The sequence below is a fragment of the Pungitius pungitius genome, chromosome 18, assembly GCF_949316345.1.
Source record: "Pungitius pungitius chromosome 18, fPunPun2.1, whole genome shotgun sequence".
NCBI lineage: Eukaryota > Metazoa > Chordata > Actinopteri > Perciformes > Gasterosteidae > Pungitius > Pungitius pungitius.
The window spans coordinates 1,268,526-1,291,336 of record NC_084917.1 but is presented as its reverse complement, the minus strand read 5'-3'; the positions used below and the strand labels follow the sequence as shown (position 1 = coordinate 1,291,336).

The 22,811-nt window shown below is 47.4% G+C and overlaps 4 protein-coding genes across 7 annotated transcripts; 2 read left to right on the top strand and 2 right to left on the bottom strand.

Annotated features, from left to right (window-relative positions):
• The first annotated feature begins 770 nt into the window (after positions 1-770).
• eif2b1 (eukaryotic translation initiation factor 2B, subunit 1 alpha) lies at positions 771-3,466 on the top strand. Of its 2 annotated transcripts, XM_037484347.2 has the most exons (9): positions 771-1,105; positions 1,190-1,291; positions 1,531-1,667; positions 1,919-2,035; positions 2,336-2,448; positions 2,561-2,629; positions 2,712-2,787; positions 3,087-3,212; positions 3,285-3,466. In XM_037484347.2, the coding sequence occupies exons 1-9, from the start codon at positions 1,093-1,095 to the stop codon at positions 3,438-3,440; spliced, it is 909 nt and encodes a 302-aa protein (XP_037340244.2). In that variant the 5' UTR covers positions 771-1,092; the 3' UTR covers positions 3,441-3,466. The 2 variants fall into 2 exon arrangements, with proteins under 2 accessions (XP_037340244.2, XP_037340243.2); XM_037484346.2 differs by having other exon boundaries at positions 3,087-3,466.
• ddx55 (DEAD (Asp-Glu-Ala-Asp) box polypeptide 55) lies at positions 2,877-6,859 on the bottom strand. The gene is made up of 14 exons (XM_037484301.2): positions 6,643-6,859; positions 6,496-6,546; positions 6,320-6,406; positions 6,145-6,236; positions 5,990-6,052; positions 5,645-5,794; positions 5,347-5,539; positions 5,173-5,255; positions 4,859-4,990; positions 4,681-4,773; positions 4,413-4,527; positions 4,129-4,297; positions 3,761-4,047; positions 2,877-3,678 (listed from the first exon to the last, which is right to left on the bottom strand). The coding sequence occupies exons 1-14, from the start codon at positions 6,748-6,750 to the stop codon at positions 3,505-3,507; spliced, it is 1,797 nt and encodes a 598-aa protein (XP_037340198.1). The 5' UTR covers positions 6,751-6,859; the 3' UTR covers positions 2,877-3,504.
• Positions 6,860-7,611: 752 nt separating this feature from the next.
• tmed2 (transmembrane p24 trafficking protein 2) lies at positions 7,612-10,658 on the bottom strand. Of its 2 annotated transcripts, XM_062558963.1 has the most exons (5): positions 10,294-10,658; positions 9,587-9,779; positions 9,406-9,423; positions 8,962-9,069; positions 7,612-8,866 (listed from the first exon to the last, which is right to left on the bottom strand). In XM_062558963.1, exons 1-5 carry the CDS (start codon positions 10,471-10,473, stop codon positions 8,742-8,744), a joined length of 624 nt encoding a protein of 207 aa, XP_062414947.1. In that variant the 5' UTR covers positions 10,474-10,658; the 3' UTR covers positions 7,612-8,741. The 2 variants fall into 2 exon arrangements, with proteins under 2 accessions (XP_062414947.1, XP_037340260.1); XM_037484363.2 differs by lacking the exon at positions 9,406-9,423 and having other exon boundaries at positions 10,294-10,654.
• Positions 10,659-11,154: 496 nt separating this feature from the next.
• Positions 11,155-19,588, top strand: ptpn11a (protein tyrosine phosphatase non-receptor type 11a). Of its 2 annotated transcripts, XM_037484298.2 has the most exons (16): positions 11,155-11,722; positions 12,628-12,750; positions 13,491-13,685; positions 14,067-14,259; positions 14,545-14,664; positions 14,742-14,855; positions 14,958-15,054; positions 15,131-15,228; positions 15,360-15,518; positions 15,824-15,955; positions 16,036-16,190; positions 16,278-16,345; positions 16,438-16,589; positions 16,684-16,802; positions 16,979-17,084; positions 17,833-19,588. In XM_037484298.2, the coding sequence occupies exons 1-15, from the start codon at positions 11,709-11,711 to the stop codon at positions 17,046-17,048; spliced, it is 1,809 nt and encodes a 602-aa protein (XP_037340195.1). In that variant the 5' UTR covers positions 11,155-11,708; the 3' UTR covers positions 17,049-17,084; positions 17,833-19,588. The 2 variants fall into 2 exon arrangements, with proteins under 2 accessions (XP_037340195.1, XP_037340196.1); XM_037484299.2 differs by lacking the exon at positions 16,979-17,084 and having other exon boundaries at positions 11,156-11,722.
• The last annotated feature ends 3,223 nt before the right edge of the window (positions 19,589-22,811 follow it).

Sequence of the window (22,811 nt, the reverse complement as noted above, 5' to 3'; positions counted from 1 at the left end):
TCTTTAAATATAGTGATCCCAACATTAGTTTATTTCCACTAATCCTATTAAAGTTATTTGTTTTGTAGATATATACTTTATTCACCTTTATACTTCGGGGGTCATTTGTTTGAAGCAGCAGCAGACGAAGTTACAGAGTAGACATAAAATATTACGATTAAAAATGCTCAATACATAGTATTGAGTAAATACAGTGTAGTAGAAGTATATACAGTGGAATAGATTAGGTATTGAAATAAACCAACTAAAACAACAGTGTATAGTTTTACATTCTCGTTGGTGAGTGTAAGCCGTCTTCATGTTACAAGGTCACTTCAAGCAACTGCTTCAGTTCAGTATGACACATCCATACGTCTTCAATCTTGTATAGATTTTATTTTGAGCGCTCCTCCATTTTCTCCATTAGCTTTTCATTATTTTTTTTTTTATCCTCCCTACATCTAAAAATAACCCAAAGAAAAGCATATCTCCTGGAGAAGTTTCGGTTGGTTGCACCCTTTGAGCTCATCACCAGATGTCTCCAAATCTGGAACACTGGCCCTTTAAAGGTTTTATAGTGTTGACACAAAGTAGAGGAGTGGAAATTGAAACATAATAAAAATATGAACAATTGTAATGATAGTTATTATCACAATCAATTTGTTAAAAAGGGTTAGGGTCATCTACATTATAAAATCACAAGCATAAACAATTAACGACTAAATATTTTTACCCAAATGTAAATGAATCACAATATTTCCGACAGCACCTGAAGAGGCCACGACGTTCTGAGCGGAAAGAACGTCTACGTCATCTCTCCGCGACACGTCAACACTCAGCCCTTCGCTTGTAACGCCGTGCAACTCGGCGAATAGTGACGATAAAACTTTCTACGGACTAAAGAATATTTTGAGGCATCTTTTAGAAAAGTGTTTCCGACATTGTCGATTTATAACTTATTTTATTTTTATTTTGTATATCATTTGTTTTGAACGCAGGCTGCAAGAAGTCAGCAGATTATTTGGCATGTGCCAAAATTCCCGGTGCAGATTGAATTCATTTAAATAATCACCATCCCCGTTATTCGGTGTAGACACTCCCGTCGCTGCCAGGATGAATGAAGAAGGTACGCTGGTTTCCCTTGTCCACCTTTCCTTTCCTGTCGTGTCGATGTTCTCTGGTCGTTAACGTGTCGCTTGGGTCCGTTCAGAGCTGGTGGAGTACTTCAGGGCTCAGATGAGGACCGACCCGGACATGGCCTCCGCTGTGGCCGCGATCCGCACCCTGCTGGAGTTCCTCAAGAGGGACAAAGGTGTGTCTTCCTCCACTGTACTCACACGCTTTAGCAGAATGCATCCAATGTGTGTAAAATGTCTGTTTTAATATTCATTTTAATATTCCTGTTGCATTGTAACTCCTGGCTACTTTAATCCACATCAATGGATCATATTCTATTAAATCATCCCATAAAGTGGAAAATGTGCCTCTCGGATGAAGTACAATATGTACCTAAGAGTGGAGTAGAAGCATCTGAAACTCCTCCCCCTTCAGGTGAGACCATCCTGGGCCTGAGGGAGAGCCTGACGTCGGCCACCGACTGCCTGACCGGCGTGGACTCGTCTGTGGCCGTGTCCTCTGGAGGAGAGCTCTTCCTGCGCTTCATAAGTCTCACGTCCCTGGAGCACGAGGTGGGCGCTCACCCTCTAACACCTCGCTTCCTTTTGTTTCTTTGTTGTGATACAAAGAAAATTGCATTAAGGAATGAGTCTTCGACAGCATTATTACACGAGTCAAGTTTAGGGAAAAGGCCTCAAACATTTACACCGTTAGACATTTACAGTTGATCTAAGTCAATGTTTTATTTTAAATGCTCAATAAAGCAAAGGAAGAACCACCAGAGAGGGTGTGTGGCTCTTTAACTTTAGTCTCTGTCCGTCAGGATCTGTCTCGCTGTAAGAAGGTGATGGAGGAGAGAGGAGAACTCTTCCTTGAGAAGATCTCGATGTCCAGAACCAAAGTGGCAAAACTCTGTCACACCTTCATCAAAGATGGCGCTGTGAGTATCGTTAGACACGTGTTTGCTAGTGAAGCTTCATCAACTCAGGAAGACTCATTGAGACCTCATTACTTATTAAAGTAATAACCATATATTATAGATTAAACTTCCCAAAAGTATACAAAATACTATGAGCGCCACTGTTACTTGTGATCAACACGTTAATGCATAAACGTTTAGGAGTTAAGTATTTATAAGACCAAGTTATTGGAGTCTCTTCTTTTGATGTCATTCATTATCTGACACACACTTTTATACTGCTTATGTTTTTTTCTTGTTTTTAACTCGCTCCTCTTGAAGAAAATCCTCACCCACTCGTACTCCCGAGTCGTCCTGCGGGTGCTGGAGAGAGCCGCCGCCGAGAAGAAACGCTTCTCCGTGTACGTGACCGAGTCGCAGCCCGACTCAGCCGGGTGAGTGAATGTGCACTTTTATTCTGAAGGGACACACACACACACACACACACACACACACACACACACACACACACACACTCTCTCTCATTGTTCTTGTTCTCTCCTCCAGGCGTCAGATGGCGGACGCTCTGAGAAATCTCAAAGTCCCGGTAATCGTCGTCCTGGACGCCGCCGTCGGGTGAATAACATTTAACCATCGCGTGGAAGCAGAACCACAGCATCGTCACCATAAACTATAACCGCGTGACGTTTGTGCCCAGGTATGTTTTGGAGAAGGTGGACCTGGTCATCGTGGGAGCGGAGGGAGTCGTTGAGAGCGGAGGGATCATCAACAAGGTGAGTTTCAGGGAATCACGAAAACAGGCTCAGTTTGTGAAGTTTTCTGATGGTTCTTTGGGTCATTTGTGGAAGAAATATTCAGACCGTTAAGTAAAAGGTTTATTGTTCAAAGTTTCATCTAAACAAGGTTTTCTGAGAGAGAAATGAGGGATTGTTGCATTGCACTTTATTCAAGAAGACTCATCGTCTCACATTAACGGCAGATTTAAACTGTTTAAAACACAACAAGCTGGATGAGGCAGAGTAAAAGTACAAAGTCCTCCGGTTGAACAGAGACGACCTTTTGACCTTCGCAGATCGGCACCTATCAGACGGCCGTGTGCTCCAAAGCTCACAACAAGCCGTTCTACGTCGTGGCCGAGAGTTTCAAATTCGTCCGCCTATACCCGCTCAACCAGCAGGACGTCCCCGACAGGTTCAAGGTGAGCATCTCCCCGCCGGGGCGTTGTTGTTGTTGTTGTTTTCTTTACGAGCTTCTCTCTCTCTCCCTGCAGTACAAGGCGGACACGCTGAAGAACAAGGCCAACCTGTCAGAGGAGCATCCCATGATCGACTACACGCCCCCGTCCCTCATCACCCTCCTCTTCACCGACCTGGGGGTCCTCACCCCCTCGGCCGTCAGCGACGAGCTCATCAAGCTCTATTTATAACTCAATAAACGTCTCTTACGGGGAAATCACATGGTCTCATTGAATGCAAGCTGAACGCGGCGGGTCACGCCGCCTCCTCCTCGCCCGAGGCTCCGCCCCCGGGGATTTTGTTTTTTTCCGGTCTGCTCGTTATCTGCTTCTCAAAGTCCTCCTCGCTGATTTTCCCCTTCTTGAGCTTCTTGAGGATTCGAGTGTCGTTTAAGAGCTCCTTCATGTCTTCGTCCTCCACGTCGGAGCCCTGCAAACCACAGCAGTGAGAATAAATCAACGCCTCCGATTCGTCCAACGCGTTGAAAAAAATTTAAAAAAAGCCACAATACCTCCTCGTGCTTCCTCTTGGCCGACCTCTTCTTCCTGCGCTCCGTCTTGGTCTTCTGCTTGGACCACGACTTGTTCTTGATGAAGCTCCTCTTTGGGAGCGGCGGCCTCTCCTTCAGCTCAGCCAGCATCTTCTGCCTCAGCTTCTCCCGGTTCTTGTCCTTGTAGCGGATGGTGTCCGTGTCCAGCGCCGTCCTGTCGAAGCCGGGGAACGTCTTCCCCTTCAGCTCGGGCATCTTGGGCATGCGGAGGAGGGCGAAGCCGCGCGCCAAGGTGGAGAAGTTCAGATCTGGACAGAGAGGGCGGCGGCGGCGGCTAAGTGTTAGCATTGAGCTCAGCATCGCGGCGCGGGAGGCGGAGGGTTTCTCACCTTTGAGCCGGAAAATGAGGCTGCATTCGTGTTTGGCGTAGGCCTGCACGAAGGACACGAAGGCCCTCATGCCGCGGTCGAACATGGCTCGGTCCGCCAGCGACATGGCCTTCACCTTGGGCAGCACGTCCACCACCTCCTCTGTGAGGACCATCTTCTGGAGGGGACACTGGGGACACGGCCAGGGGACACCTTAATTGACAACAGTAATTGGGAGGGGCCGACCTTTGACCTACGTGGCTAATAAAACGCTGGTTCAAGGGAAACAAAAAAAAAAACCTCACTTTCTGATTGATGGACAAAAAGTTTACGTAGGACTCTTCCATCGGTAGCAGAAAGACGAGGGCGTTGCCGTGGTTACCGATACGGGCCGTACGTCCACAGCGATGCACGAACGCGCTTAGACAAAAAACACAAAATAAAGTCATCACGACTGTAGAACAGATCAGTTTGTTATTCAGGGTGGATCATAACGATTTGACACTTTAAATGTGAATCCTGGGGAAAATGTTCTTTCATAGTTGCAGGTATAGATTTTCTATAGTTACTCACCTGGCGCTGCTGGGCGGGTCGTACTGCAGCACCCAGTGCACGTCGGGGATGTCGATCCCTCTCGCCATCACGTCCGTGCACACGAGGATCCCACTGCGACGCAACAATGAAAAAAAAAAATCTATGTTTAAATGCACACAAACCTTTTGGGATTTATTGTCATTATTTGAGCACAAACCCTTTCAGGGCCCGGAATTCGGCGAAGATCTTGTTGCGTTTGTTCTTCATCTTGCCGTGGATGGCGTGCACGGTGACCTTCTTCACCAGAGTCTCCAGGGCGCGGCCAAAGTACTCGACACACGCGCACGTGCTGGAGACCACACACACGTCTTTGTTCATTACGATCAGCACTAACTCCTACATCTGCAGGCTGAACTCAACTTGGCAGCAGAAGAAACGCCGCCTTTATGTCTCACGTGCAACTTACTTTATTTCACTTTGTACAGTTCTAGCTGATGAATAACTGAGTCAACACAAACATGTTTGACGTACCTGAAGAAGACCAGGTGCTTTTCCTGCTTGTGTTGCCGTAGAAACGCCACCAGGCTGTTGAACTTGTTCTCTGTTCTGCATATCTGATCGATGTGAAACGGATGTTACGTTTAATCGGGTCAACGCACATCAAACAACACGCAGGACAACAGGGAGGCGGCGTGTGTGACTCACCGTGAAGTAGTTGCAGAGCCTGGACGGCGTCTTCTGGACGACGGCGGACTCGGCCACGCCCTTCTCCTTCACCGTGATGCGCACCGGGTTGCGGAGGCCGGCCCTCACCAGCTTCTCCAGCTCCTGAGTCTGAGTGGCCGAGAACAGGCCCGTGCGCCTCTGTTTGGGCAGGTGGGCCAGGATGGTGTTCAGACTGCACACACACACACACACACACACACACACACGAAGGACCTTTAGAGGTGACGTCTTCTCCCATAACGATGCAAAAAAACCCTGTTTTATTTCATTTAAGCACCTGGCTTCAAACCCCATGTCCAGCAGCCGGTCGGCCTCGTCCAGAACCAGGACGTCCAGGCTCCTGACCGAGCTCGCCAGGTCCAGACCGTCCGGCTTCCTCCTGAACATGTCCTCCAGGCGGCCCGGCGTCGCTATCACAATGTTCGCCCTGAGACACGAAGGAGACACGAAGGAGACACAGGAAGTCACGGATGTGTTTACGTCCTGTTGGATCTCGTCTGTGGGCTCGTTGGTTTGGGAGACGTTGGCCTTCAATAACCTTTTAATCTTGAGGGTTAGGGAACGTTTCTGCACATTCTGTTAGCTTAGCATAAAGACCGCGGGTAAGTTTAAAGAGACTCACCCGTTCTCCTTAAACTTCTCCACGTCGTCTATCGGGTTGGTGCCACCGATCAGCAAAATCTGCCTGGACAGAAGAAAAGTACAAGAAGCATTTTAACAACTTTTAAAACAAGACAGGCAACTAACACTTGAAGTAACGCATGTCTTTGTACTGACGTAAACTGTGGAAACTTGTTGGTGAAAAGCGCCATCACTTCGCTGATCTGGAGGGCCAGCTCCCTGGTGGGAGTGATCACCAAGGCGCCCACCTGGGGAACAAACAGACGCCATTTAGAGCCCCAGCGCCCACCGGCGGAGGGTCTGGACGAGGAGACGCCATCCGGAGCCTCACCTGCATCTTCTTCAGCTTCTCCTCCCTCCTCAGCAGCAGCTCGATGATGGGGATGACGAAGGCGAGCGTCTTCCCGCTGCCGGTCACCTAGGTGACGGGAACCGTGAACACTTAAAGTACTAGTGACGTTGCGTGGGAGGTTGTACCTGAGTTACGTCACGGTTCTCTACACTTACCGCCTCCGCAGCGACGTCCTTGTTGCTCATGAAGAGCGGGATGCACGCGGACTGGAAGGGAAACGGAGGTCAGACGGTGCGTTCAATGACCAGTAACAGACCAGTGCTGTTTAGTAGATATTTAGTATTTCACGTGTCTCGTGTTACCTGCACAGGTGTCATGTGCGTGAACTTCACTTCCTCGAGCGTCTGTAAAATCCCCTCAGTGAGAGGAGTCGGCAAAGTGTCCCACGTTCCTTCTGTCGAGTTATTCATGATGGAAGCGGGACGTTACGCTGAGCTCGATGCTAACGTCGTTAGCCGCCACTCGGCTGCTTCTCTGCTCCTTCCACGCTGTTCCGGTTTCCGGGTGCGTCGATGTTTACAACTCGGGCGGGAAATGAAGCACCGCGAAAAGTACCGTTCCGCTTACCTTCGTGTTTATTTATTTATTATTATATATTACACCAACACTTTGAAACAAATAAACATTAATACTTTACTTCTTTCTTCGTAAACACCACTTCAAATAGTTTGATCTCATTGCTGTGGATGTATATAAATACTTTGAATTGTGATTATTATTAACATTACTACATATAAACAGTACTCCAGTATACATAATTTAACTTATAGAAGTATCCACATTTGGGGCGATTTAAGGGATCCAAAGTGAAAGTACTCACATGCAAAATGACCAGTCAGAGATGTGATTCTATTATTTACATAATTTTATTTTTATCTATTAATCATACTTTTCTTCACTATTCAAAGTTTGAGCGTCACAGTAAAAATATATACTGAATTTATTGAGCTTTGATTTAGAAGAGAAGATCGAGTGTTGCATCATTGGCTCCCTTCAACGAGTCGAGTTAGATTCTCAAACTCGTCACAGAATAACAAGGGACATTAATCTAAATGAGTGAAGACTCAATTCCAGTCAAACTTGCATTTCAACCTTTTAAAAAAAAAAAAGACAACCAAGTAAATGTAGAGAATATTGGCTTTATTATGAAACTTGGGGATTTTTCCACAGACAACCATTCTACATTTGTACGGTTCCATTTTTATCAGATTTAGTAGCTTGTAATCACAAAAAACGAGAAGTTGTGTACGGAGCAGTTTACCCGCCAGAAGTTGTTTGTTTTTAAATACAAAACTGGAACACATTCAGCAACATGCAACACCTGCGATGTTCCAGCTGTACGCTCCATGTGCAGCTACGGCTGGGGAAAGTTATTTCCTTTTGCACATCTCGACTGGGGAAAAGACTGGTCGAAGCTATTTGAAAGGCCTCCAACAGTTGCATGTGACAGGATATGCTCCAGGAAAGGAAAAAGAAAGGAGCAAAAGGGTATACAATCATAATTTAAAATCCCTAACCCCAACAAACTATAGTAGAAGCAACTAAAGCACACAGCAGTCATTACGCATCAGAACCCCCCCCCAACCACATTCCCACCCAGCGTCGATAAACATGTAACATGTATTTAAGTATTCCTCTACACTTTGATTTGGAGTTTTAAAATCAAACTCTGCCAAGTGGAAGTTGTCAAATTAAAGTGTAAAAGTTAAATCAACTCGTGGATTCTTGGGCCAAGAAACCACGCAAATGTTTGTGAACTACGTACAGAAAATCTGTCTCCTCCCGCCACTGCAGCGTGGATCGCTGTGAATCAGCCCGTGGAGCTAGAAGCTGTACGGTTTCCCTTAGAAGATCAGCTACGGTGTAAATCCTTCAGATAAAGCCAGCAGGGGGGCAAGTTGTGCAGATATCACATATCCACCAGCACGTTCTCTGACTCGGCTTGGACAATGGAGATAAAAAAACTAAAACAAATTCTGATTGCATGCATTCTGTTTTCATTTGTCTTTTATCGTTTGAATGGGTTCCATTGAAATGTGCAAACTCCACACATGCAGACTGCTTCATGTGGGTTTTCCTTTTCTATCTGAGGGCTTTTACATAAAAGTCATTCACACAATTTGCACCTATTATGGAAAAATATTGGGCAAAAAAAAATATCCGTCAAACAAAACAAAAACTAATAAACTGATATTTATCTCAGAATCCTTTGAGCATTCGTTCCAAACACAAATCACATTTCTAAATAAGGAAGCAAACAGGTAACAGGTGAACAAAACATCTGAGATCCAATCACATGGAGGCTTTACTCGAATCGGCCGGTTTTGTTTTCCAGAGTGTAAATGACTGTCTTGGTGTGGGGAGCAATCAGTGGAGGACACAGGGGGGTCATTTCATCGCACTAAACCACTCGCCGTACTTCAAAAAATCTCTTCAGGTAGTAAATCTGTCCGAGCGTCATCGCCACCAGAACCAGAGCTTCAAAGAACGACCACAGCACCACTCGGCTGTTTGTGTTGTCGTTGACTGGAGAACACAGAAGAGGAAGATGGGTTACTCAGTAAGAACTTCCACTCAAACAATTGCAGCGACGCGCGTGTGCTCGTCGGCTCGACACTCACTCGCTCTGTGTATCCTCTCGCGAACCTCCATGTACTCCTGCTCGTGCTTCACAGCCGTCATGGCAACCGCCAGCTCGTTGATCATCTCCTCCAGCTTGTTTTGGTGAGCTGAAACAGGCAAGCGGCATCTTAAGCCAGAGGCGGCAACACAACGGATGTGTGCAAAAACAAAAACGTGCATGGCGGTATGCAACACATGCACAACAAATCTGCAATTTTGACTCATGTCGCAGGTGATGCCGTCCCATCACCAGAGACATTTGTACGTCATACATGTTCTCGCTGTGCAAATAGTCAAGCCATTCACTAACAACACCCTACGTGTTGTCGAAATGCACACGATTAGTTTAAACCATGAATACAACACTGGTTAGAGGAAAAACTCTGCAGTGCATCGCAAACTTAAAGCCTCTCTCTGCAGAGACGTTCTGCCCTGTGCCCTACCATCCCAGCTGTCACCACCTACGAAGAGGAACAGAGTGTCCAAAGTCATGTCAAACTATCACAGGAGAATGACACAAGTTTAGCAGAACACAGACAAAGTGGTCCGCCCTGTGCGTGGTCTGTGTGTGTGGAGGGATACGACTGGCAGGAGATACGCAGTTTCTTCATTTCTCTTGTGTACCTTCCGTCTCCATGTCCTGGCCCTTGGGGGCCTCCCCTATGTCGATGGTGAACATGACGATCTTGGGCGTCATGGTTGACATCTTGTTGCTGAAGCAGAACTTGTAGGTTCCGTCCATGTGTGCCGCCACCGAGTACTTCCCGCTGGACTCCCGGTCGCCCTTGTAGATCTGCTTACCGTCGGGCCCCGTTATCTGAGGACGACGGAACAAGACAACAGCTGTATGACGGGACCCCCACCGCTGCACCATATGGCAACAACATCTGGGAGCGTGGAGCACTCAGCTGTGCGTAAAAGCACGGGTTCACCAGTAGCTCTCAAGAGTAGAATGTTGGTTAACAGATGACGTTAAAACTCCTTGTTCGTCTACATAGTTGAGGTTAGCTTGCTAGCATAACGCAGCCGGATGGTGCTAGCGTTGTGCACTTCCTGAATCCTTATGAATAATTAAATTGACAATGTAGCGCATTTGTTAACAGGAAGCTGTTCGGGTAATAACAACCATAAATCCCAGCATAGTTTATATTAGATAACACCCGTTAAGGCAACTAACGTTATGTTAGTTCAGTTGACGTTACAAAAGGAGAGACGGCGGCAGCTAACGTTAGCTAGCACAGGCCTTTAGCCTCACAAGCTCATATTTAAGTTAAAATAAAACCATTTATCCGCAGTAGGTGGGTCGGTTTATTATAAAAGAAGTATCTCACCTCGACATCGATGTCCAGGAAGCCTCCCTCGGCCACCTCGAACATGAGGCCCATCTTTGTGCCCGAGTTGACCCGCTCGTAGAAGCACTCGTCGGCATGGGCGTCTATGCTAACGAAGTAGCCGGACGCGGTGGCGGACAGCACGGCCAGCAGGACCACCAGCTCCGACACGGTGAACATGGTACCGAACAAATGCTTTCACAGCGTCACCAACAGAGTCTGCTTGTTGTTTTCGGAGCGTCGGTTGGTGGGAGCGGGGCGTCGGGTCTGTCTGGGTGAAACTGTCACAGGAGAGGAGCCGCACCAGCCTCGGCTGCTGTGTACACGGTTGTCTGACTGCCACGTACGGGCTTAAACGGAGGCCGCCGAGGGCCAAACTTCACAGAGCGCGCGGCGCAAATACTCGCGTAAAGGGAAGCGACGCTCACGGGACATCTCATTTGTCCTAAACATACTCCAGTAATAGTAAGTAAGTAAGTATTTCACAATTACATTTGGATATAAGGTTATTTTGATGAATAATTCTGCTGCCTCTATGTGTATATTGCATTTTTCAATTTATATATTCTGCTAAATTAAGCTCCTTATTATAAGGTCAATGGCATTTTTCATGGCAACACAATTCTGCTATTGACAGTTTTATGACATATGTGGTTTAAGTTAAAGATACAGAAGATAACTTTTTGCATTGGAATTGGAAATAGTGGCAGTGATTTTTACCTGTGATGCTGAAGGTATATCTTGATACTTTGCTTGTTGTGTTTATATTCTATTTTACTAAAATGATGTCGCTACTTTGACTTAATTAAAAACATCTGAATGCCACTTCTACCACTGCATGAGAGTTAACGTCCTCACTCCAGTTTTGTTTTTGCAGCTTTAACACGTAGACCACGTGACTTGTGCGGTCTCCGCGGTGGGCGGCGGAATGTTGCGGTTCTTTACGCGACAAAAAGCCTCCCGCAGACGCTGCGCTTTCCGCTTACCGCCTACACCGCTGTGATCACAAGCCGCCAGTGAGCATGCGCGATGAGACATTGATAGGACCCTTCGATTTGTGCCTCGCTGTTTGCCGGACCAGCCCAACTCTGTGCTTTATTTGAGGAAGAAAAAAAACGGCGGCCCGGGTGACAGAATCCGGCGCACCCCTCTAACTCCGTCGCATGTTTGGTGACGTCCAATAATCGACTCCGCCGTGAAGTCTCCGGGGCCGAGGCCTAGAGACTTTTTTTTTTCTCCAAGTAACGCGCAGATTTTTTTCCGTCTCTAATGCCTGGATCTCGGTGCCCGTTCTGTGACCGGGTGTGAACCGATGAAGCACTTTAGCCTGTGATCGAAGCGGAAACGGTTGGGAAACGTCAGCCGGCTAATTGTAGCTACCGCTAACTGCCAGCGAGGAAGTGAGGGACGAAAAAATGACATCTCGGAGGTAAGAAGACAACATTGTCTGCTGATTATGTTAGCCGAGGAAGCTAACTTCTAACTAAACTCCGTCGGTGTGTAAGCTCGGTGTGGGCCAATGGTTCTGGAAAAACAACAACAACAACTCATTAGCTGGTTAGCTTGAGTTAGCATACACCGGTAACTTGTAGCGATGTTGAGGTTAGTAAACACCGTTACTGTCACCGAGCAGAAAGTACAGTAACGTTAGTACCAGTTACACTGTGGACGTACACGAAGCACGCACTTATAATTAAAGGATATACTAATTAAAAGTAAAAAAAACGTTCAAAGTTTATTGCCAAGCAATGTATTCTGTATTTTAGTACAATTTCAACGTACTTCGTAGTTTTACTTTTCACTTCTCTACTTTCATTTGTGAGCTCACATACTCAGCAGACTTACATCATTGATCCTAAACATAATCGGCGAATAAATTATTTCTTTATATAGGTTAAGAAAAACGTGTTTTTTATCAGCTGCATCAATAAACCCCTTCATTCGTAAATAATGTCTATGATTATGGGATGGATCGTTCTGCATAATGAGCACGTTTACTTAGTAGTATTTGTACACAGAAGGGTACTGTGTCCCACAGAGAGAGACAGCATGCACTGATGAACGAAGACACGGAGTCTGAGTCTTTGTAAGGCTGAGACACAGATATTAAGAGCCAGACAGACCCAGGCTTGTGTTAGGGGGGGGGGGGGGGCTCACAACGACACACACAGTTTATTTTATTTATTTAATTCATACGGAGAAGTTACGGTGCAGCTGCAGTTTTCTATCTATCAAAAAGGAGCTTTAATTTGTTGTCACGTCCCCATAATGTTTGAAGAAAGCAGCTGATGGCTTCTCTGTGTGTGTGTGTGTGTGTGTGTGGGTCCCTCTCAGGTGGTTTCACCCCAACATCACAGGTGTGGAGGCTGAAAACCTGCTGCTGACCCGAGGGGTGGACGGGAGCTTCCTGGCCCGACCCAGTAAGAGCAACCCGGGAGACTTCACCCTGTCAGTGCGGTAAGTGATGCTGTGTCAGCAGCTCCATCAACTAGTGGGGGGGGGGACAGAAGGAACTAAATACCCACGGCCTCAGATAAGAGTTTGTCTTTTTGTTGGGTTTGACGGTGTCCTCTGACGGAGTCTTGTGTCTCCTGGTGGACGTTAGGAGGGTTTTGTGCGCCTGAGTTTCAGATCTGCCACAACTTCTCCTTTTTCTGTTTTCTGAGATGCTGGTGGTCATTTCTCGATGACTCATCACAGCTTCTGGGTTTTTGTCACAAAAATGTGCTGCTTTCCTTTTTAAGAAGTAGAATTTCAGTGCATTTGAGTAGTTTATTTCAAAAACTCTCCCCTGTTTTTTTTAAATAACAGAGCTGTGGTTGGAGGCTTTGTGTTTGGCTCTTTGTACACGTTGGTCCTATTTATCATAATGGGAAGAGATAAAGCGCGACATGATGATGTCAAGATGCTTTTTTTTGTCAGTTTAAAACACATGTATTGAGTTGAAATTCTCAAAGACAAAGAAAAGATGCAAAATCTCTCATTAGAGAAGCGAATGTTTGACGTTTGTCTTTTATTAAATTGATTATAGGAGAGTCCACGAATAGCTGGATCCAATTATTAAGTATCATGTTGACGGGTTGTCAAAATATGAGCTCATTATAAATAAATGAATATAAACATATTCCTCAGGTTTTACTGCTTCTAGAATCTATTTTTCACTTGTTTGATCTCTTTTCTTCTTTTTGTTCCTGCAGGCGAAATGGCGCCGTCACCCACATCAAGATCCAGAACACGGGGGACTACTACGACCTGTACGGGGGGGAGAAGTTCGCCACGCTGGCCGAGCTGGTGCAGTATTACATGGAGCACCACGGGCAGCTGAAGGAGAAGAACGGCGACGTCATCGAGCTCAAGTATCCGCTCAACTGTGCCGACCCCACCTCAGAGCGGTGAGCGACGTCATTCTGTCTGTCAATAACCATCTGTTATTATTATTATTATTGTTTTAGCCACATTGTTTGTGCTGCAGCTGTTACTCACAATCTGTATTTGGGACATTTTACTATTGGAGCAATAGAACAAAATGTAGGGTTTTCCTCATGCACTGTGCATTGGAAGAGGACGTCGTCATGGTGACACTCGTTGCTTTGTGGACTGTTTGAAGCCATGAGTTCTGCGGTTTAACCGCTGATTTAAATTTAATTCAATCAATTAAATGTATCTATCCAATCCTACAGCTTAGTGCATCCTCCCTCATGCTGAATGAATACTTTCCCAGGAGCCTTTGAGCACAGATGTGAAGCGGAGTTTCGCCTGTGTCCCTCTGACAGGTGGTTCCACGGACACCTGTCGGGCCGCGAGGCCGAGAAGCTGCTGACGGAGAAAGGGAAGAACGGCAGCTTCCTGGTGAGGGAGAGCCAGAGCCACCCCGGGGACTTTGTGCTGTCGGTCCGGACGGGAGACGACAAGACGGACAGCAGCGACAGCAAGCCCAAAGTCACACACGTCATGATCCGCTGCCAGGTAACCCCCGCTCGTACAGGTAACCAGTTTAATCAGGAAGAGTCTTCCATGGCAGTGACCGCAGAAGGATGAGAAGAGAGTTCATTACGCACCAGGAGGAAAACCGCCATGTGTAAAAGCTGCATCCTCTCCAGTGTCCACCAGGGGGCGGCACCTCTGGTTGTGTAGAGGATTCTAATGAATGAGTAATGAAGCCACGGACTGAAAGTGACCGGTCCCTTGGGTTCTTGTTCCTGCCACATGGAGGTTCTCTGATGGTGACGCCGTGGCCTCCTTCTCTTTCAGCACGACCTGAAGTACGACGTCGGCGGGGGCGAGAAGTTCGACTCCCTCACCGACCTGGTGGAGCACTACAAGAAGAACCCCATGGTGGAGACCCTGGGCACCGTGCTCCAGCTCAAACAGGTACCGCTCAGGCCCGCTTATCACCGCGAAGCTAGAGGCAGCGTATTGCTGGTGCTGACTCCCGCTCCGCCCCACAGCCCCTGAACACCACCCGCATCAACGCCGCCGAGATCGAGAGTCGGGTGAGGGAGCTCAGCAAGCTGGCCGAGGCCACGGACAAGGTCAAGCAGGGCTTCTGGGAGGAATTTGAGGTGAGTGGTTCCGTGTGACATGTTGACCCTCTGATGTGTTGTATCGTATGGATGTTTGTTGTTGTTGTCTTTCATCTGATGTCTCTCTCTCTCTCCTTGCAGACCTTGCAGCAGCAGGAGTGTAAGCTGCTCTACAGTCGCAAAGAGGGCCAGAGAGCAGAGAACAAAAACAAGAACCGATACAAGAACATTCTGCCTTGTGAGGACCCCCCCCCCCAGAAAGACCTTTGACCTTTACCTGCCTGGTATTCTAAAACCTGTGTTTGTGTTTGTAGTCGACCACACGCGCGTGGTGCTCAACGACAGAGAGCCCAACGAGCCGGGCTGCGACTACATCAACGCCAACATCATCATGGTGGTCTCTGCTGTCATGGTAACGCTCTGCACCTCACCCCGTCTGTCAGTCACTCCGTGGCCCACATGCAGCACCCAGCTGACTGTGTGTGTGTGTGTGTGTGTGTGTGTGTGTGTGTGTGTGTGTGTGTGTGTGTGTGTGTGTGTTAGCCGGAGCTGGACCCAAAGTGCAACAGCACGAAGGTGAAGAAGAGCTACATCGCCACTCAGGGCTGTCTGCAGAACACCATCAGTGACTTCTGGAGGATGGTGTTTCAGGAGAACTCCCGGGTCATCGTGATGACCACCAAGGAGGTGGAGCGGGGGAAGGTGAGCTCCACCCGAACACCTCCCGTTCTATTGGAGGCAGCTATGATGCTTTATTATCCAAAGCTGGTTCCTTATTCTATCAAAAAGTAACTTCAGTTTAACCTGCACTTTTCCTTTCACAGCGTTTTACCTTCATTATTAATATAGTTGTTGTATTTGTACCACTCCCAAATATGTTTAATAGTTATTGTTTAATTTGAGCTACTTGGGGATGCATGGAAGACTTGTTTTGCTTCCGGCACATGAAGCGCATTCTGATACTTTAGTCCTTCAGAGGTAAATGTCCCCGCGTTGTGTCTCTCCAGAGTAAATGTGTGAAGTACTGGCCCGACATGTCGGCGCTGAAGGAGTACGGCGCCATGCGCGTCCGCAACGTGCGCGAGACGTCGGCCCACGACTACATCTTAAGAGAGCTCAAGCTGTCCAAAGTGGGACAGGTGAGTCACTCGGGGGGGCGGTCCGCGCTTCTTGTTCTGCAAAGACCATCGGCGTGTCGTCACACACGTCTCGTTTCCAGGGCAACACGGAGCGCACGGTGTGGCAGTACCACTTCAGGGCCTGGCCCGACCACGGCGTGCCCACCGACCCGGGCGGCGTGCTCGACTTCCTGGAGGAGGTCAACCTGAAGCAGGAGAGCATCGTGGACGCCGGGCCGATAGCGGTGCACTGCAGGTACGTGCACGCACGCACACACACACACACACGCACGCACACACACGGGAGCCGTGAATCACAGGCTTTGTCTCCGGCGTTGTTCAGCGCGGGCATCGGGAGGACGGGGACGTTCATCGTCATCGACATCCTGATAGACGTGATCAGAGAAAAGGGTGAGTCGCGCGTCTCCAGGTGAGCGCTCGGGTGTCTTCCGTCCTGCGCCCGCAACCCCGCCGTGAGTCCGCTGCCCGTCTCTGTGCTGCAGGGGTCGACTGCGACATCGACGTGCCGAAGACCATCCAGATGGTGCGCTCGCAGCGCTCGGGGATGGTGCAGACGGAGGCGCAGTACCGCTTCATCTACATGGCCGTGCAGCACTACATCGAGACGCTGCAGAGACGCATCGAGGAGGAGCAGGTGTGTGTCGCTCCTTCCCCCCCCACCCCACTCCCCACCCCTCACCCCCCCTCGTTCCTGTCTCCTAACACCTCCCGCGTTCTCTCCTCTGCAGAAAAGTAAGATTAAAGGACGCGAGTACACCAACATCAAGTACTCGTTGTCCGACCTGACCGGAGGGGAGCAGAGCCCGTTGCCCCCCTGCACTCCCATTCCCACCCCCACCTGCACAGAGTGAGTAGAGGGCTCCTGTCAATCACCTCATATTCACACCGCCTGTTAAGAAAAGCCTCCTCGCTTAGTTTCTTATGAAAGTGTGTTTGCGCACGTGTGTGTGTGTGTGTGTGTGTGTGTGTGTGTGTGTGTGTGTGTGTGTGTGTGCGCGCATGTGTGTGCGTGTGTGTTGGCAGGATGAGGGAGGACAGCTCCAGAGTGTATGAGAACGTGGGCCTGATGCAGCAGCAGAAGAGCTTCAGATGAGATTCACCTTTGACCCCAGTGCTCTATCAGTTCCGGGTAAATGAACTGACACGCTGCTCATTTAGAGGAAAAAACAACCGATATGAGAAAAGAATTTGATGAGGCACCAATGGAGTAAATATAATAACATAACACAAAAAAAGCCTACCAGGAAAACGTGGTACATCAATCAGCGTTAGGCCCCGCCCTAAAGCATCCCCTGCTTTATGGTCTGTTTGACTCTAAACGGACCTTCATTCACTAAATGAACATCATGCTGCATTGAAGAAGACTTGAAACTAGAGACTGAGACCATAAACTCATGTTTACAATGTTTACTGAGGGAATAAATCAAGAGAGAAGTAGAGTCATTTCCTCATAGACGTCTATGGGAGGAGAGGAGTCGCCCCCTGCTGGTCACTACACAGAAGTAGAGTCATTTCCTCATAGACGTCTATGGGAGCAGAGGAGTCGCCCCCTGCTGGTCACTACACAGAATGACTCTTTAACACATGAAGCTTCACTGGAGGCTGCTGCCTGGTTAGAAAGAGGTTTGATGGAGGGTTATTTTGCACATACATCTTAACAGCTATAATGAGATACATTTTCTCCTATAACCAAGAAAAAATATAGATATATTTTAATCTGAAAGTATTCCAGTCGGACATAAAGCCTCATTCTAAATTTCCGTAGAGAATTAGATGTTTGTGTGACATCCAATTCACCTTATTGTGAATAAATGATCTTGATGATGTTTCTCTCTGCAGCTGTGAGGTAATGATGTCTTTTTGTCTGTCTCTTTCAGGATGTCCATACCCGACAGCTTTTTTCGCCAGCCGCACTTTGACGCCTGAGACTTGACCGCGATGACATGGAACCACACACACACACACACACACACACACACACACACACACACACACACTCGGGAGAGGGTCCTCTGGTCCTCGCTCATCTCCCATTGAACGTTGGCCCTCTAGTTGAATCCTAAACCACTGTGATGATCAGAAGAGCCTTTGAGTCCTGCTACAATAAGTCTCTCCCCAACAACCTTTGTCTTTGTTTCATTAACCAAAGGAAGGCTGTGGAGGAGTTTAAGGCCAGTTGACGGGGGGGTGGGGGGGGAGGGGGCAGGCCTTTATTCCCAATGATCATTGAGCAGTTTTCACTACGTTACACAGAATAATGCGTCTGCCTGGTAGTGTGACATCATCTTTACTGTCTATGTGTTCCACTTGTAAACAGGACGTCAGACTTTTTGTGCCAGAACTGCCTTGAAGAGAAACTAATTCAGACTTTTTCAGGTTTAATGTGCTTTTTTTGGGGGGGGGGGGGGTCCGCCCTCATCTGCTCCTTTTTACTTCAGCAGCTTAGTGACAGTTCCAGTGGCGTTTCTTCAGAGTGACGGCTATTAGGATTTCGGGGGGGGGGCGGCTGCTAAAAGTTGTTTAAGTGCATATTTACTTTTTTGTTTTTTTCATTACTTCTTGTTATGTTGTTGTTTTTAAGATGAATGCCTTTTGTGTATCGTTGCCTATTTTCATCACCACATGTACTTATTTTAAGATTCAACGCTCAGCTTTGGCCCGATAGGTCATCAGTGTTTGTGTGGCCTCGTGATTGTCAGCTGGATGCAGTAGTTCACTCACACACACACACACACACTCTGTTCTGGCCTTTCTCATATGTTCAAAGTTAAATGTCCACGTGGTGGAGTTCATCCACATCGGCCTCTTTTTAACTTCCACATGAACTGACGAATGTCCAGAGCCCCTTCCTCATGCTAAACTAAGCTGCTTAGCTTAGCTTAGCCTAAGGACCAGGCCCGCCCCTTCCTCGTGCTAAGCTAAGCTAAGCTAATCACCTGGCAGACGAGAGAACGGAGTCGACCTTTTCATCAAACTCTCGGGGAAAAAAAAAAAAGTCAAACCATTTCCTTTCAATCTTCATCTCCTCAGTCCGATGTCTTTCAGAATTACCTCCCCCCCCCTTCTCCCAACCCCCCCCCCCCCCCCCCCCCCTACACATTTCAACCCCGAGGCCTGCTCCTTTTCTTTGGGCCTCCTCGTCACTCCGCCTTCAGAAGCATCCAGGAGCCTCGAGGGACGCTTCTTCTCAACCTTCACTGATTGCATTTAAAACTCAAATCTATGAAAACAGTGTTCTTATTTTGGGGCGGGGGTTGTTCTTTGAAAAGACCCCCCCCCCTCCGATGCAGATGCAGAGTCGTGCCTTGTGTGTGCGCTCGACTCTCAGACAAAGACTCTTTAGTCCGTCGCCATCCAACAACCCGAAAGACGTCGATGTGAACTCTGAACAAAAAGAAACTGGTGGCAATGCAAACAAACTATATTTTTTAACGTGTATATTGTACATGAGTACCTGGTAGTAGTACTTACTAAAACATATCTACTTGCCAATAAGATGTACTGTGTGTATATTCCTCTGGCTGTGTGACGCACAGGAAGTGACCTCACAGCTCCACAGGTTTACTGTATGACCTTTAACGCCGTTTAGCGCGTTGACTTCCTCGGTAACAATAAACGACTCGCTAAGAACGCGTCTGTTTGTGTGAGATTTACATGTTGGAGGGATACACAATAAACAAAAGGTTTAGAAAAATATAATTATGGTTATTTATAGTCATAACGTGCAAGGAAAGGTTAGACTAAGTGGCCCGGTGATTCTCCAGCTTTGAGTTATAACATTTAAAGCTTTGTAACAAAGATAATGCACATAATCAGTGGGTTTTGTTTTCCATCTTGTGCGTTTGATTAATTTAATTTCTTGTTTACTTTCATCTGTGGGAAAAGCACTTTGGGCCTGGTTGTGCCTGACAGGTTTCTTATGATGGTTGAATCCAGAAAAGGTGGAAATAGAAACATCACAGTTGTTTGCTCCCTTCTGCTCTGACGGCTCCCGGAGAGAAACGTTTTAAAGCATCAATTATGTAGAAATACGAGAAAATGTGGGAATAAGAAGAGTTCAAAGTTCAGACCAACAACTAAAATCTGATCATTGCACGTGGCTGATTAATACCGAGGCAAGTGAATGAATTTAACTCACGGGGAAAAAGCCTCTTTTTGGCGCTAAATGCAAATTACAAACCTCATTAAAGCCTCCTTGCTTCTTTGTGGAGACACTTGATTCTGTTCGGGGGGGGTTTGTGTTTTTTTTGTTCCATAATTGCATTAAACGTCATGCGCAGACCTTTAAGCACTGAACGGGGATCAGTATTAGTTTATCCTAATGCAGTTTGCCTCGTGGGACGAGGTAGAGCGAAGCTGACAGGAGATCATGTGACGTCACCAGGACCTTTGTCTCCACTGGTCGATGGTGCAGAGGCTTGTTGAAGAGCACAATGCCTCATTATCTCTTTCATATACATTATATACATATATATATATATATAAATAAATATATATATAATGTCCTCATCCATCCACCAGGTGTCCTCTCACTGTCACATGACTCCAGCATCCACCTGCCACGGGTCTCCACCTTTCAGCCTGAGACCCGCAGCTGCCAGTAAGTTGTGCATCTTCATCTTCATCTTCTCCATGAACGTTGGTTGTCTAATAGGTTTTATCTAAAGTCCAAGTAAAGAAAAATAATGATGCATTTCTTAGAGGCTTTGAATGGTATTTGACTGGTCACTCCTTCACTCACTCCCTCCCTCACTCCTTCACTCACTCCCTCCCTCACTCCTTCACTCACTCCCTCCCTCACTCCTTCACTCACTCCCTCCCTCACTCCTTCACTCCTTCACTCACTCCCTCCCTCACTCCTTCACTCACTCACTCCCTCACTCCTTCACTCACTCACTCACTCACTCACTCCCTCACTCCTTCACTCACTCCCTCCCTCACTCCTTCACTCACTCACTCCCTCACTCCTTCACTCACTCACTCACTCCTTCACTCACTCCCTCCCTCACTCCTTCACTCCCTCACTCCTTCACTCACTCCCTCCCTCACTCCTTCACTCCCTCACTCCTTCACTCACTCACTCCTTCACTCACTTGATTTTACAGACTCAGGAGACTGAACATTGTTCCAAAACCGCTCTGCCACCACCAAGCTGATGGGTTGTGACATCCCAGCAGAGGACGCACACACAGACACACACACACACACACACAGACACACACACACACACACACACACACACACACACACACACACTTCCAGGCATTTGTGTAAATACAGCGTTGAAGCATCATCTGGACAATCCCTCTGAAGGACTTCATACCCTGGGTTATTAATGACATTTCTGAGCAGAGACATGTGTGTGTGTGTGTGTGTGTGTGTGTGTGTGTGTGTGTGTGTGTGTGTGTGTGTGTGTGTGTGTGTGTGCATGCATGCAGGGCACATGCCACCTTCACACACACCACACACACTGCACATCATGACCTTTATCTCTCTGCATGCCTGGTCATGAATTTGGCATTTATCCGTCCTCTGTCTTCTCTCGCTCTTTTATCCCTGTTTCCCTTCCTGTTAGAGAACATTTTTATAAACATTTATCTCACAGAAACAACATGGAAAGTTCTGAGGTATGTTCAGGATGATCATTTTGGGGGCGGAGCTTCCGAGGGAGGGGCTTTCTTGATATATTTACTACTCCTACTTTTACTACTAGAAGGTGTTCTCCCCTGACCAGAGGAGTCGCCCCCTGGTGGTCACTGCAGAGAATGCAGCCTTAACTCATGAAGCTTTGACTTCACTCCTCAGTTCAGGACAGGTTGCACCATATTTTGTACAGAAGGTCATGGTTCTGAATTCCAATAAACGTGATGGAAGACGCCTTAACGCGTGCAGGCCCCTCCCCCTTTTGGCTCCTGTGATGATGTGAATGTGAGCGGAGTCCAAGTCACATTAACAAACTGGTTCATCTGTGGTGAGAACATCTGCACTGTGGGACGCAGCTGGATGCCAGACTGAGTGCACACACACACACACACACACACACACACACACACACACACACAGGGGGGGGTGGAACCATGTGGAACATCTGAATAAACAATAACAATAAAATACAATAAAATAAGGATTTGAAAACAAGTCATTCCACAAAAGTACAAAATAAATAAAAAATTAAAACAATTTATTTTAAAATGATTTGTGAGTAAGGTTACAGGTGGGGGGGGGGTGAAGCATTCCAACAGGGGGACAAAAACAGCGCTTTTTTTAGGGGGGGTGGGAGGGGGGCAGGAAGTGGTCCTCTGGCGGCCATCACCTGGCCGCGGTTGACTTCCTGTACCACGTGTGACGGAAGCGGCTCCGTTGCCAGGGTGACGGCTGGAGGTCGACTGCTGAATAATAGAATTACGTAATCATTACGTCGTCATCGCGCGCCGCCCGTTGGTTTGCTTTGTTTTGCGCATAATACGCGCAGCTGTTCCCCTTCAGGCCGAAGGATGCACCCGAAATAGATCAGTTAGAAAGGACCCTGCGTGGATACCAGCTCGTGCATTGAACCAGAACCAGAACAAGGGGGCGGGGTTTGTGATTGGTGGAGAATTGAGTAAAAATACTATTATAAAATCAACATAAGTAATGTAGCTAAATGTGCTTAAATGAGCATAGTGAGATCAGCCGGGAGATGTGGAGCATTAATATTAATGTTCATCAATTAGCTTTATACACAGTCAGCAAATCCAGCGGTTCCCAACCTGGGGGTTGAGGCCCCTATAAAGGGTCACCAGATAAATTGGAAGGGTCGTGAGAGAATTAATACGAGAGAAGAAGAATGAGAGCTACTGGATCATTTTAAGCCTTG

Excerpts from the sequence above, each read along its gene's own strand:
- eif2b1 (XM_037484346.2), top strand. Across the intron at positions 2,036-2,335 it reads CCTTCATCAAAGATGGCGCT|AAAATCCTCACCCACTCGTA; the intron begins GTGAGTATCGTT and ends CTCCTCTTGAAG. Across the intron at positions 2,788-3,086 it reads GCGGAGGGATCATCAACAAG|ATCGGCACCTATCAGACGGC; the intron begins GTGAGTTTCAGG and ends TGACCTTCGCAG.
- ddx55 (XM_037484301.2), bottom strand. The coding sequence starts at position 6,750 with ATGAATAACTCGACAGAAGGAACGTGGGACACTTTGCCGACTCCTCTC. Across the intron at positions 6,053-6,144 it reads AACAAGTTTCCACAGTTTAC|GCAGATTTTGCTGATCGGTG; the intron begins GTCAGTACAAAG and ends TCTTCTGTCCAG. Across the intron at positions 5,795-5,989 it reads GAGAAGTTTAAGGAGAACGG|GGCGAACATTGTGATAGCGA; the intron begins GTGAGTCTCTTT and ends TTCGTGTCTCAG.
- tmed2 (XM_062558963.1), bottom strand. The coding sequence starts at position 10,473 with ATGTTCACCGTGTCGGAGCTGGTGGTCCTGCTGGCCGTGCTGTCCGCC. Across the intron at positions 9,780-10,293 it reads TCCTGGACATCGATGTCGAG|ATAACGGGGCCCGACGGTAA; the intron begins GTGAGATACTTC and ends CGTCGTCCTCAG. Across the intron at positions 8,867-8,961 it reads CGAGAGGATACACAGAGCGA|TCAACGACAACACAAACAGC; the intron begins GTGAGTGTCGAG and ends TGTGTTCTCCAG.
- ptpn11a (XM_037484298.2), top strand. Across the intron at positions 14,856-14,957 it reads GCTTCTGGGAGGAATTTGAG|ACCTTGCAGCAGCAGGAGTG; the intron begins GTGAGTGGTTCC and ends CTCTCCTTGCAG. Across the intron at positions 15,229-15,359 it reads TGGTGGTCTCTGCTGTCATG|CCGGAGCTGGACCCAAAGTG; the intron begins GTAACGCTCTGC and ends TGTGTGTGTTAG.